General features: G+C 46.6%; 1 protein-coding gene across 2 annotated transcripts in view; it reads right to left on the reverse strand.

The window, feature by feature from the left end:
* Positions 1–14,086, reverse strand: part of PTCD2 (pentatricopeptide repeat domain 2) — a 256,012-nt gene that overhangs the window by 77,126 nt on the left and 164,800 nt on the right. For both annotated transcript variants that reach the window (XM_069224151.1, XM_069224144.1), the window contains exon 9: positions 5,143–5,256. In XM_069224151.1, the coding sequence (XP_069080252.1) occupies positions 5,143–5,256 (114 nt within the window). The remainder of the gene's footprint in view (positions 1–5,142; positions 5,257–14,086) is intronic.

Here is a 14,086-nt window from a genome sequence, read left to right on the forward strand (position 1 = left end):
CTAGGAGGGTGTGCCAGAGCTTGAGATTTTCTGATAGTGGCCAAGTAATATAATTACGTCCTTTCTTCAATGGATTCCACGCTGGAGGATCTTAATTATCCCACCATTGAAGTCCAGAGACCGCTAGAGGTGAGAGACCAGCTTACAAATGAATTTAAATATGGTTCTCCCTAAGGACACAGAGGGTAATCGGAATGAAATCAAAGTACAAATTAAGCACTTGGTAGCTTATACACAGCATTTACTTGCGTAGGGATTTGTTGCATGTAGGTCCATGCAACCTTGGCTGCATGCACCCTTTTTGCCACACACAGCGGAACAAAAGTAGAGGGAACATTGCTAATGACATGTTCGATGACATCATTGATAGCATCACTGCAACATCTGAAATGACATCACTGATGACAACACTGTGCATTATAAGGACACAAGTTTATAGTGTTTTTTATATATATATATGTATATATATATATATATATATATATATATATATATATATATATATATATATATATATATATTCACTTAAAAAAAAAACAAATGTTACAGGGACATTATAGTTAGGCTCACATTTTAAATGTGCAAAACTATAGAAATTCAGCTATTATAGTTAGACGTATTTCAAGTAACTATTACTTGTGCACTAAGATAACTATAACTTGCGTCCCTGCCATGCAGTTATCTTATTAATAATTTTACTGCAAATGTTACAGTAACATTATCAATGGTGTTCTAAAAGATGTCATGAGTGCTGTAATATCTGGGGTAATTAGCAGTGCATGGAGAAGGCGCAAGTTATAGTTCCCTTAGGGCATGAGGTCTAATAGTGTTGTGTACCACGGCTGACGTGCCCACGTTGGCACTATGAGTATCAGATTGAGCATGTTTTGACGCAATTTGTTGACTAGAAGTGGAATGAGTGGGAGAGGGGGAAAAGCGTAAGCAAATATCCCTGACCAATTGATCCATAGAGCATTGCCCTTGGATAGAGGATGTGGGTATCTGGATGCAAAGTTTTGGCATTTTGCGTTTTCGCTGGTGGCGAACAGATCTATGTCTGTGTTCCCCAAAGTATTTTTGAAGTACTTGAGGGTGAATCTCCCACTCGTGTGTCTGTTGGTGATTTCTGCTGAGAACATCTGCTAATTGGTTGTGTATCCCAGGAATGTATTGTGCTACCTGGTGAACTTGGTTGTGTATTGCCCATTTCCAAATTGTTTGAGTTAGGAGGGAGAGTTGGGACGAATATGTCCGTCCTTGTTTGTTTAGGTAATACATGGTGGTCATGTTGTCTGTTTTGATCAGGACATTCTTGTGGATAAGGAGAGGCTGAAAAGCTTTGAGTGCTAAGAGGACAGCTAACAACTCTAAGTGATTTATGTGTAGCTATTTGTGTTGGGCATCCCATTGTCCTTGACTGTTGTGATTGTTGAGGGGAGCCCTCCAGCCAATCATTGATGCATCTGTTGTAATTATGGTCTGAGGCACAGGGTCTTGAAATGGCCGCCCCTTGTTTAGATTTGTGGAATTCCACCACTGAAGGGACATGTATGTTTGGCGGTCTATCAACCCTAGATCTTGAAGTTGACCCTGTGCTTGTGATCATTGTTGTGCAAGGCACTGTTGCAAGGGCCACATGTTTAGCCTTGCATGTGGAACAATTGCAATACATGATGCCATCATACCTAATACTTTCATGACAAATTTGACAGTGTACTGTTGACCTGTCTGTATTTGTGCCATTATATTCTGGAATGCTTGTATTATCTGCGTATAGTACTTGCAAGCGCTTTTTGAGTATTTAGTATTGCCCCTAAATACTGTTGTATTTGGGCAGGCTGTAGTTGTGACTTTTGGAAATTTATTGAGAACCCTAGCGTGTGCAGGGTTTGTATTACATAATGCGCATGGTTTTGACACTTCGTATGACTGTTTGATTTTATTAGCCAATCGTCTAGATATGGAAAGACATGTATGTGTTGTCTTAGGTAGGCTGCGACTACCGCTAGGCACTTTGTGAATACCCTTGGAGCTGTTATTCCAAAGGGTAACACCTTGAACTGATAGTGCTTTCCTTGAATGACAAACCTGAGATATTTTCTGTGCGCAGGATGGATGGGTATATGAAAATACGCATTTTTGAGGTCTAATGTTGCCATGAAATCGTGTTGCTGAAGTAGTGGGATAACATTCTGTAGTGTTACCATATGAAAGTGTTCTGACAGGATGTAAAGATTGAGGGTTCTGAGATCTAATATTGGCTTTAGGGTGCCATCCTTTTTGGGAATTAGGAAATACAGTGAGTAAACTCCTGTCCTTGCTTGATTTTGTGGTGCGGCTTCTATTGCTTGTTTGAGTAATAGAGATTTGACCTCTTCCTGTAGCAGAGTGATATGGTCTGTGGATAGTCTGTGTGGTTTTGGTGGAATGTTTGGTGGAGTTTGTATCAATTCTAGGCAATGACCATTGCAGATAATTGATAATACACAGTTGTCTGTGGTAATGTTTAGCCAATTGTTGTGGAACGTTTGCAGTCTTCCTCCCACAGAGGAGGTGAGGATTGGAAGGGAATGGCACAAGTCACTATTTTGTTGTGAGGCTTGTTTTGGTGTTTGATATTTTCCCCTGCCTCTGGGGTACCGGCCTCTCTATAAGTGCTTTTGAAACCACCTCGTTGGTATTGAGGTTGGTAGACCGGCTTTGGCTGTGATGTGGATGCCTCTGCAGTTTGGGCTCTAAATCCACCTCTAAACTGGGGATCCCCTGTATTGTGTGATGTATAGTGCACACATAGCTTTTGCGGTGTCTGAATCCTTCCGCATTTTTTCTATAGCAGTGTTGACCTCTGGGCCAAAAAACTGCCTATTGGATTTCAGGTTTGAATCCTGAGGACCTAAGCCATGCCTGCCTCCTTATGGTTACAGCAGTGTTGATGCTTCTGGCCGCTGTATCTGCTGAGTCTAGGGCAGACCTAATCTGATTGTCAGTGATGGCTTGGACTTCCTCCACTATCTGCTGTGCCCTCTTTTGCTGTTCTTTGGGGAGATGCTGGATTATGTCTTTCATCTCGTCCCAACGGGCCCTGTCATATCTAGCCAACACCTGTGAGTTGTCTATTCTCCATTGGTTGGCTGCCTTAGATGCCACCCTCTTCCCTGCAGCATCAAACTTTCTACTCTCTGTCTGGTGGGGGTGCATCACCTGACGACTGCGAGTTTGCTCTCTTCCTGGCAGCGCTTACCACTACTGAGTCTGGAGGTAGTTGCTGGGTAATATAGACAGGATCGGAAGGAGGTGGCTTATATTTCTTCTCTACTCTAGGAGTAATTATTCTTGCCTTTATAGGCTACCTAATATATTTGGTCAGCATGTTTTAGCATGCCGGGTAGCAGAGGGAGCGAATGATATGTTGCATGCGTGGAGGAGAGTGTATTAAATAAGAAATCATCCTCTAATGGCTCAGCGTGCATGGTGACATTATGATATGTTGCCGCCCTAGCTATCACTTGAGTGTAGCCTGTAATATCCTCTGGTGGTGAAGGCTTCGAGGGATATCAATCTGGGTTATTGTCCGGAATGGGGTCTGGATCATAAAGATTCCATGGATCCACATTGTCTTGCTGTGAATCAAATGAGCGTGATGGGGTCTGCATAGGTTTAGGACTGGTAGGAGGAGAGATATGTAGATGTGGAGAGTGAGGAGGAGAAAATTGAGGAGGTGGAGGTCTCCTTTGTTTTTGGCACTTTAGCTGGCGGCTGTGTAGTGTCCAATTCCTCCTGAAAGGCTAATTTCCTCTTTGGTTTTGGAGGAGGTGCAGTTAAAATTCTGCCAGTTTCTTTATGGATATGAATCTTGGCTTGCCTTTCATCCATTACTTCCATGATTGGTTGCATTTGAGAGTCCTCCTCAGTAGATTTATGGCTTTCTCTAAGTGTTTTTAAAGTCCATGCTCCTCAGTATAACTAGGTCTTTTCGGCTCCGAAGCTGGCTTCTTCGGTATCGAAAAAGATGGGGCTGAGGATGGTCTTGGCTCCGAAAATGATTTTCGAGATTTGGACTCAGTTCGGAGACGGAGCTTCGGCTCGAGCCAGATGGCTTCGGAGGGGTGGCCTTTTTCTGTGCCGAGCTGGTGGGTTGGTCACCGAGCGTCTTCTTTCGGGTAAAGCCATGGCCTTCCGGCAGTGGCATCCCCAAGGCCCTATGTTTCGGCTTAGATGGTACAGGGGCACAGGCGTACTCATGTGCTGTCCTGCCATGACCGGTCTGTCCTCCTCAGAATCCTGGTCGGAGTCGAATCCACGAACGGAGACTGCGGTCTGCATGATTTTTTCCTCTTCGATGTCGAGATGTTCGGAGCTTTTTGATGCCATCTCGAGTCTACGTGCTCTTCTGTCCCAGAGTGTCTTTTTCGACCAGAAGGATCTGCAGGCCTCGCAATTTTCTTCCCGATGGTCAGGGGAAAGGCAGATTGTACAGACGAGGTGCTGGTCTGTATAAGAGAATTTAGCGCGGCACCGAGGACAGGATCGGAATGGAGTCCGATCCATGAGGCTTCCACGCGGTCGGCCCGACCAGGCCCGAGTTGGGTGCGCGCGCCCCGAAGGGCAAGTAGAGCTGTTTGTTCCGACGGTACGGAAATGTCGATCGAAGGTGTAATGTGATCGAAACAATACCAACGAGAAATTAAGTGTTTTCAAGCTTTTCCGAATCGAACTAGCGGAGCGAAAGGAAACACATCCGAACCCGATGGCGGAAAGAAAACAATCTAACATCACTCAGAGCCCAACACTAGATGGCAGACGTATGCATAGCATGTATATCTGCAGCTACACAGGCCATCGAATATATATATATATATATATCAGCAAGAATTGCTGCACTCCCAGAGGTAAAGATTTACAGATTCCATTTATTCACAGAGTAGCACTTCAAACACCACTACGCGTTTGAACATTTTGTCTTGCTCAGGTGGTTTCAGTTTGTAGGCACACATGGTTTTCATTTACCTGCCTTATATAGACACAGGTGCATGATGGGAGTTATAGTTCAAAGTGCCACTTTTAGAGTCCTTCTTTAAATGTAGTTTAAAGTGTTTCATCACCTGGATGATCAACAATGCAATAATTACAAGACTAACTTACCACCTCTTCAGAAATCTCTGGTTTCTTCACAAAGTGTGGAGTTCCAGTTTCTTCAGCCACCTCCAGTACATGCAAGACATCTTCCATTGCACCTGACTCAGCCTGAATAAGAATCTGAAACAAATGTGATTAGTGCTGGTCAGTACATTTAATGTTCTAAAAAAATGTTTCTGCATTTCAGTGTACTCTCTGCTAGTGAGGAGCTGTCAGTTCCACTGAAGCAGGTGAGCACTCTCATCCTAATGTTACATTATATGCTCCCAAAGTTCTGTACTAAGACCCCAACTGCAAATAAACCAGCTAAGATAGTCAATACTCATTGCTGACTAACCATTGTTGGACTTGGCCCTCTCTGTAGAGTCATCCCCAAACTTTCAGCCTTCGCCTTTATGTTTGCTGAACCTAGTAGAGTGGTACTAAATGTATCCATGGCGTGTAAATTAAATACTACTAATGGGCATGCAGCACTGATTGCGCCACCCACTTTAAACTTTTCCCAGACTGGCCACTGCAGCCTGTGTGTGCCATCTCGAACTGGTAATATAAACCCTTTGCCATGCCAAAACATTCCTTTTCTTTTTAACACATATGTCACCCCTGGGGTAGGCCCTAAACAACCACAGGGCAGAGTGCAGTGTATTTAAAAAGGTGGGCATGTACTTTTTACTTTTATGTGTCTTGGTAGTGAAAAACTCTTAAATTCGTTTTTACTACTGCAAGGCCTACTTCCCCCACAGAACAACATTGGGTTACCTTACTACAGTAGGAATATTGTGTTTGGTCTCTAAAGGTTTGTAATTTAAATCCCTCTCTAATGGTAAAGTCGGATTTTAAGTCACAATTCTGAAAATGCCACTTTTAGAAAGTTGGCATTTTTAGCTCCAACCTGCAGCCTCAATCTAGGGTCACATGACTAGGTGTAGCTTGCAATTGTTTTTTATGCATTGGTCCCAGACAGTGCAACAAATGGGGAATAGGTGTTGGAAGGATGGGACATTTCGGACTGGGTAGGGGGTGGAGCTGTCACATACCACATTTTCACATCACAAAGCCTCTGCCTCAGTATAATCACAAAGGGTTTCACACTAGATTTTTATGCCCCCAAACAACCTTGAGACAGGGCATGGAAGAAGGAAATTCCACACATCGATGGGGGTGGAACCCTAATTTCTCCTACTTCAAAGCTGGAACCAAGTTTAAATAGTGGACCCTCAGACCCAACTATACTACACCTCTGGAACTGTGGAAGACTCAGAAAATCTGCTGTGCTGCCCTGCTGCAAGAAGGACTGCTACTCTGCTTTCTCAGTGAAAAAGACTGGACCTGCATCAGGACACCTGAGTGACTCCAATGGCTAGTTGGCTGGCCTTTTGATCAGAGCTTCAGGGATATAAAAGGCTCAACCACCTTGAACTCTACAACTGGACTCTGCCTGCCCCCATCTGGTGCCACCCTAGTCCTGGACCCTTGGAAGTTGACTTGAAGGTGCCAGCCCAGCTGTGGACTTGAGCAGAACTGACACAGCTTGACGCATCTCCTCGCAGCTTCACACTGGAACCGATGCTGCACTAACTTATCCCGATGCACGGCCCTGCAGCAACTTTGAACTGCTTCTGTGCAATGCATCCTTGACACAAGACTTTGTTTGACAGCCCTGCAGCGCCTCTGAACTGTTGCTGTGTGATGCATCTTCATGCAGAACTTTGCATCGCAGCCCAGCAGCTCAACTGCCACTGCTCAATGCATCCTTGATGCAGGATTTCATCACAGGACAACACATCGCACCCATCAGCTCCCTGGAGCCGCCACTGCGCGATGCATCCTCAAAGTGGGATTTCACAACACTCCGCAACCAGGGTTTATGGAACTTTGGTCAGCAGGCCTCACTTAGTATTAAGCCCAAGCTCCACTGCAGTCAGCCTGAATTTGTGACTTTGTCCCTGTCCAATCACAGCAACACTAGATCCTCACAATACCCTCTGCCAGGAAAGACATTCTGGTAATGCGCATGTGTAACCTGCCACGTGGTACAATAGTTATGCACAAAGCCATCATTCACAACAGTTTCATTGCAGTGCAGACAGTGATGGGACAGTCTGACTGAAAAAGAGGCAGCAGCTGTTAGAAAGCCATTACTCTCAGTTGCGTGGGGTATGTTTTGCCTGTGTCCGCATTCAGGACCAACCCTAAGAAGGGCTGAATGTATTAGCATGGAAGATGCAACTTTTATATTGATGGTAAAACCTAGCTTGTGAAGTAGAGACACTACTCGCTGAGTGTTTGCTAGGTATTGTTGTTTGCCATCACATCTAAGTAGAGACACACAAGAATGGCTTTCAGCGCTGATGAGGTGGTGACAACAGCTAGACACTTTGCAAATACCCTTGGGGCTGTAAAAATTCTAAAAGATAAACTTTTAACAGAAAGTTTTCCACTTACCGCAAAACAAATGTAATGGTGGAGCACTGGGTGGATAGGGATGTGAAAGTATGCATCTTTCAGAGCCAGCGCTGCCATGAAGTCGCATTGGTGTAGAAAGGGGATGATCTCTTGTAACATGGCCATGTGAAAGCGTGCAGAAGAGATGAGCCTGGTCAGTGGTCAAAGGTTGAGTATCGGTAAGAGTGAGCTGTACTTTTTGGGGATTAGAAAGTACAAGGAGTACACCTATTTAACCACGTTGGTGTAAAGGTACGGGTTCTATGGCGTCCTTTGCAAGGAGCACTTCCACCTTTTCTACAAGATGAAGGTAGCATGAACTCAGTACTCAACAGCAGGGTTGGACGTTTGGAGGCATGTGTGAAATTTGAGTAGGTATCTTTCTCACAAAGGAACTACTGTTCGTATGTAATGGTTTCCATTGCGACATGAAGTGCATTTATTCTTCTCCTGACTGGTGTAGTGTGATCAACAAAAGGAAGTGGAGTCACTGTTTTGTAGCAAAGAAGCCCCTTGCAATGCCACCCCTACCCTTCCCTGCCTATTTTCTCATTAGCCCTCCTGAAAGAACTTAGGTTGCAGAGGATCGTGAAAAGGGCTGCTAATACTGCTAAAAAGGGAATTTCTGGCTTGAACTTGCTGGCCTGTTCCCTTCCCAGGTGTGCTAATTGAAAAAAGCAGACTTTGGAGTGGGAGACTGATGGACACCTATAGACTTTGCTACGTATGTATCCTTGAGTATCTCATCGATCTGAGCACTGAAAAGAGGCAGCCATCAAAAGGTACATTTAGGATGGCTGCTGAACCTCAGCCCAAAGTCTAAGACCCTTAGCTTAGAATGTCTATAAAAAAGAAGGAAGCAATATTTGATCTCTCTAAGCACTATATTTGCTCCATTAAGGGCTCACTTATATTGGCTCTATTAATTGTTTTGTCCTCTGTGACTAGCTTTTGGCCCATTTTACACTGAGCACCAGGCAGATGCTTTATGAATTCCTCCATCTCCTCTCAGAGGAACTGATCATATCGGAAAAGAAGGCCCACAGAGTTGGCAATGTGCCAGTGTGTGACTGCCCAAATTTTACCCTTTTCCCTACAGCATCATCTTTTTTGTTTGTTTTTTTAATGAGAGGGAGGAGAATCCCCTGTGTAGAGGCCCGCTGAGCAGCAGTGTGCACTATCAATTAATCCAGGACAATGTTCCAGCGAGAAAAAAAACGTATCTTCTGGTGCAGGCTTAGACTTCTTTTTGATCTGGTGGGTCAACACCCTTACCTTTATAAGGTCCTTAAAGGTGTTACTGGCAAATTTTATTGCACCTTTCAGCATGGGAAAATAACTAACGGACCACTCTTTTCTGTTTCTAAGAGGAAGTCATTCTCATTCTCATTCTCATTCTCTGTAGAATGGAGCTTGATCTGGTGGTCCTGAGCATCCCGCTGTATTACTGCAAGATATCCAGTAGTACCATCCTGTTGGAACTACTCAGAAGGATACTGCTTGAGATCCTGGTCATGATGTGGTCGACTACTTAATCTTTCCAAGGGTCATATCCCTCCTGAGGCCTAAAAGGCAAGCCGACCTCTGGAGTTTGGGACATGCCGGATGGAGGTGTGAGCTCTGAGGGTTTAGGCCTTTTAGTCTCGGCTCTGGGCTTGATGCTGGACTCTAGTGGGAGCAGTGTTCTGCTTCGGCAGGTGGTAGCATAGGAGTTCAAGACTGACCCTGATATTCGGCCCCAAAACTGACTCCTGTTGTATTGCTGGTATGAGGAATTCGACATTTTCTCAACATCAATGTTAGATCTGACAACCTTAGGGTGGTCACCCCTAACTTTTTGCCTGCCTCTCTCCACTTTTTGGACACTGTTTTTTACTAGTTTTTAGACTCTGCACACTTTACCACTGCTAACCAGTGCTAAAGTGCATATGCTCTCTCCCTTTAAACATGGTAACGATGGATCAAACCCAATTGGACTATTTATTTAATTTACTTGTAAGTCCCTAGTAATGTGCACTATATGTACCCAGGGTCTGTAGATTAAATACTACTAGTGGGCCTGCAGCACTGGTTGTACCACCCACTGAAGTAGCCCCTTAACCTTGTCTCAGGCCTGCCATTGAAAGGCCTGTATGTGCAGTTTCACTGCCAATTCGACTTGGCATTTAAAAGTACTTGCCAAGCCTAAAACTCCCCTTTTTCTACATATAAGACACCCCTAAGGTATGCCCTAGGTAACCCATAGGGCAGGGTGCTGTGTAGTCTCAGCTCTGGGCTTGATGCTGGACTCAGGTGGGAGCAGTGTTTTGCTTCGGCAGGTGGTAGCATAGGAGCTCAAGACTGACCCTGATATTCGGGCCCCAAAACTGACTCCTGCTGTGGTGCTGGTATGAGGAATTCGACATTTTCTCAACATCAATGTTAAATCGGACAGCCTTAGGGTGGTCACCCCTAACTTTTTGCCTGCCTCCCTCCAATTTTTGGACACTGTTTTTACTGGTTTTTAGACTCTGCACACTTTACCACTGCTAATCAGTGCTAAAGTGCATATGCTCTCTCCCTTTAAACATGGTAACATTGGATCATACCCAATTGGACTATTTAATTTACTTATAAGTCCCTAGTACTGTGCACTATATGTGCCCAGGGCCTGTAGATTAAATACTACTAGTGGGCCTGCAGCACTGGTTGTACCACCCACTGAAGTAGCCCCTTAACCTTGTCTCAGGCCTGCCATTGTATCCCACCTGGAGATGATGGGTTTGCCTGAGTGGGTCTGCATGACCACACGGTCCATGGCTACCCGGGAAGGGAGTCAACGGCGTCTGGAGTCTGGAACAATGGCCCAAACAGCTGCAAAGAGGAAGGGCAAGAGGTGCGGGAACCCCGCCTCAGATGTTCCCACAATGGTGGACGGGCCCCTGAGGAGGAGGAGGCCCCTGAGCCAACTGCGGAGGACATAGCTGACCTGGGTAACCTACCTGAACTTGCTGGTTGGCAAGTAGAGGGTGGGCCAACCAGGGCAGAATTCTGCAAGGCGCAGAAGGAATGCCCCACCCTTGAGGGTCTGAGGCGACAGGCCACAGCCCAAGCAGCAGGTGACGCCTCTGGCACTCACCATATTTACTGGGAGAATGATCTCCTTTACAGTGAGCCTAAGGTTCCAGGTCCTGGGGCAGCATGTGTGCTGGTGGTCCCCCAGTGTTACCGGGCCTTCCTACTGGGTCTGGCTCACGACATTCCCCTGGCAGGACATCTGGGCCAAGACAAGACCTTTAATAGGCTTGTCACCCACTTCCATTGGCCCAGAATGAGGTTAGCCTCAGATAATTTCTGCAGAGCTTGCCCCACCTGCCAGGCTAGTGGAAAGACAGGGAAAAAGCTTAAGGCTCCCCTGCTCCCACTCCCCGTCACTGGCACCCCCTTTGAAAGGGTGGGCATCAATATTGTTGGTCCCTTGGACCCCAAACCTGCCTTGGGCTACAGGTTTATCCTGGTCTTGGTGGGCCATGCCACCGGCTATCCAGAGGCAATCCCTCCGAGAACAGTGACCGCACCGATGGTGACCAGAGCCCTGTTGGAAATATTTACCCGTGTGGGATTCCCTAAGGAGGTTGTGTCTGACAGGGCCACAAACCTCATGTCTGCGTACATTAAGTCCATGTGGGATGAATGTGGGGTGACCTACCGGTTTACCACCCCTTATCATCCTCAATCCAATAGGCTTGTTGAGAAATTCAACAAGACCGTGAAGGGCATGATTAATGGCCTGACTGAAGCCATGAGGCGTAAGTGGGACGTCCTCTTACCATGCCTGTTTGCTTACAGAGAGGTGCCCCAGAAAGGGGTGGAGTTCACCCCTTTGAGCTTCTCTATGGTCACCCTGTCCGGGGACCTCTAAGCATTGTTAAAGAGGGCTGGGAGAAAGCTCCCAAGACACCTCCCCAGAATGTGGTCAGCTACATGCTGGCCCTCCGCAACCAAACCCAACGCTTCTGGAAGCAGGCCAAGAGTAACCTCGAGGCCAGTCAAGAGGTGATAAAGGAGTGGTATGACCGGAAGACCACGCTGGTTAAGTTCTCACCTGGAGACAAGGTTTGGGTGATGGAGCCATACAGCCCAGGGCTCTCCAGGACCGCTGGACCAGCCCCTTTGAGATCAAGGAGCGTGAAGGGGAGGCCACTTACCTAGTGGACCTCAAGACCCCTAGGCACACCCTAAGGTTCCTCCATCACAACAGGCTCAAACCTCACTTTGAGAGGTCTGAGATAAGTATGCTTCTGGTCATACTGTAGATGAGAGCATGGAAGAGGAGAGTGAACCTCTCCCCAACCTCCTCTATGCCAAAGAAGGTGATGGGTCAGTAGAGGGTTTCATTCTCTCTGACTCCCTGACTGTAAACCAGAGAGGAGACTGCTATGGGCTGTTAGAGCAGTTCTCCTCCCTGTTTTCCCTTACTCCTGGGCTGGCCCACCTATGTGTTCATGACATTGACACTGGTGACAGTCCCCCTGTGAAGAACACAGTTTACAGGTTATCGGATAAGATGAAGGCCAGCATCAAGGAGGAGGTCTCCAAGATGTTGACTTTAGGGGTTATTGAGAAAGCCAGTAGGCCCTGGGCCAGCCCTGAGGTGCTGGTGCCTAAGGCTGCTGCTCCCGGTGCAAAGCCAGAACTCAGGTTCTGTGAGTACTACCGGGGTCTCAACTCAGTCACACGGAATGATGCTCACCAGATCCCCGAGCTGATGAGCTCGTTGACAGACTAGGCGCTGCCAAGTTCCTGAGTACGCTTGATCTTACTTCAGGGTACTGGCAGATCGCCCTGACTGAGGGGGCCAAAGAGAGATCAGCATTTTCTACATCTGATGGCCATTGCCAGTTCCGGGTGATGCCATTTGGGTTGAAAAATGCCCCGCTACCTTCCAACGGTTGGTTAACGGGGTCCTAGCTGGCAAGGGTGCCTACTGTGCAGCCTACCTGGATGACATAGCTGTCTGCAGTCCAGCTGGGAGGAACACCTACTCCACCTCAAGGAGGTGCTTCAGGCTCTGCAACAGGCAGGTCTGACCATCAAGGCTAGTAAGTGCCAGACTGGGCAGGGTTGCGTGGTGTACTTGGGACACTTAGTGGGTGGTGGCAAGGTGCAGCCACTCAAGGCCAAGATTGAAACTATCAAGGCCTGACAACCACCTAGAACACAGACTGAAGTGACAACCATTTTAGGCCTCACTGGATACTACCGCAGATTTGTCAACGGCTATGGTACCATTGTGTCACCCTTGACACAACTCACTTCCAAGAAACAACCTAGGTTGGTGAATTGGACAGAGGCTTGTCAGAAAGCCTTTGATTCTCTGAAAGAAGCCATGTGCACGGCCACCGTGCCCAAGGGCAATGACTACTCCCAGGAATTTATTGTGCAGACAGACTCTTCAGAGCATGGCATGGGGGCGGTTATAGCTCAGCTAAATGAGGAGGGCTCAGACCAATCAGTAGCCTTTATTAGCAGAAGGCTATTACCATGGGAACAGAGGTGGAGTGCTATTGAGAGCAAAGCATTTGCTGTGGTCTGGGCACTAAAGAAGTTAAGACCCTACCTGTTTGGGACTCACTTCCGGGTTCAGACAGACCACAGGCACCTCAGATGGCTCATGTAGATGAGGGGTGAGAATCCAAAACTCTTGAAGTGGTCCATTTCCCTATAGGGGATAGACTTTACGGTGGATTATCGTCCGGGGATTGACCACGCCAACGCTGATGGTCTCTCCAGATACTTCCGCCTTAGCCATGAGAGCTCCCAGGAGGTTGGTTAACTCTCCCCACTTTCAGTTGGGGGGGGACACGTTAGACCTGACAGCCTTAGGGTGGTCACCCCTAACTTTCTGACTGCCTCCCTCCACTTTTTGGACACTGTTTTTGCTAATTTTTAGACACTGCGCACTTTACCACTGCTAACCAGTGCTAAAGTGCATATGCCCTCTCCCTTTAAACATGGTAACATTGGATCATACCCAATTGGAATATTTAATTTATTTATAAGTCCCTAGTACTGTGCACTATATGTGCCCAGGGCCTGTAGATTAAATACTACTAGTGGGCCTGCAGCACTGGTTATGCCACCCACTTAAGGAGCCCCTTAACCTTGTCTCATGCCTGCCATTGCAAGGCCTGTGTGTGCCGTTTCACTGCCAATTCGACTTAGCATTTAAAAGTACTTGCCAAGCCTAAAACTCCCCTTTTTCTACACATAGGACACCCCCTAAGGTATGCCGTAGGTAGCCCATAGGGCAGGGTGCTATGTACGCAAAAGGCAGGACATGTACCTATGTAGTTTACATGTCCTGCTAGTGTAAGACTCCCAAATTCGTTTTTACACTTCTGTGAGGCCTGCTCCCTTCATAGTCTAAAATTGGGGCTACCCTCGCATATTGTTTGAGTTGTAGCTGCTGATCTGAAACGAGTAGGAAGGTCATATTTAGTATGGCCAGAATAGTGATATAAAA

Source organism: Pleurodeles waltl, chromosome 1_1 (assembly GCF_031143425.1).
Source record: "Pleurodeles waltl isolate 20211129_DDA chromosome 1_1, aPleWal1.hap1.20221129, whole genome shotgun sequence".
Lineage (NCBI taxonomy): Eukaryota > Metazoa > Chordata > Amphibia > Caudata > Salamandridae > Pleurodeles > Pleurodeles waltl.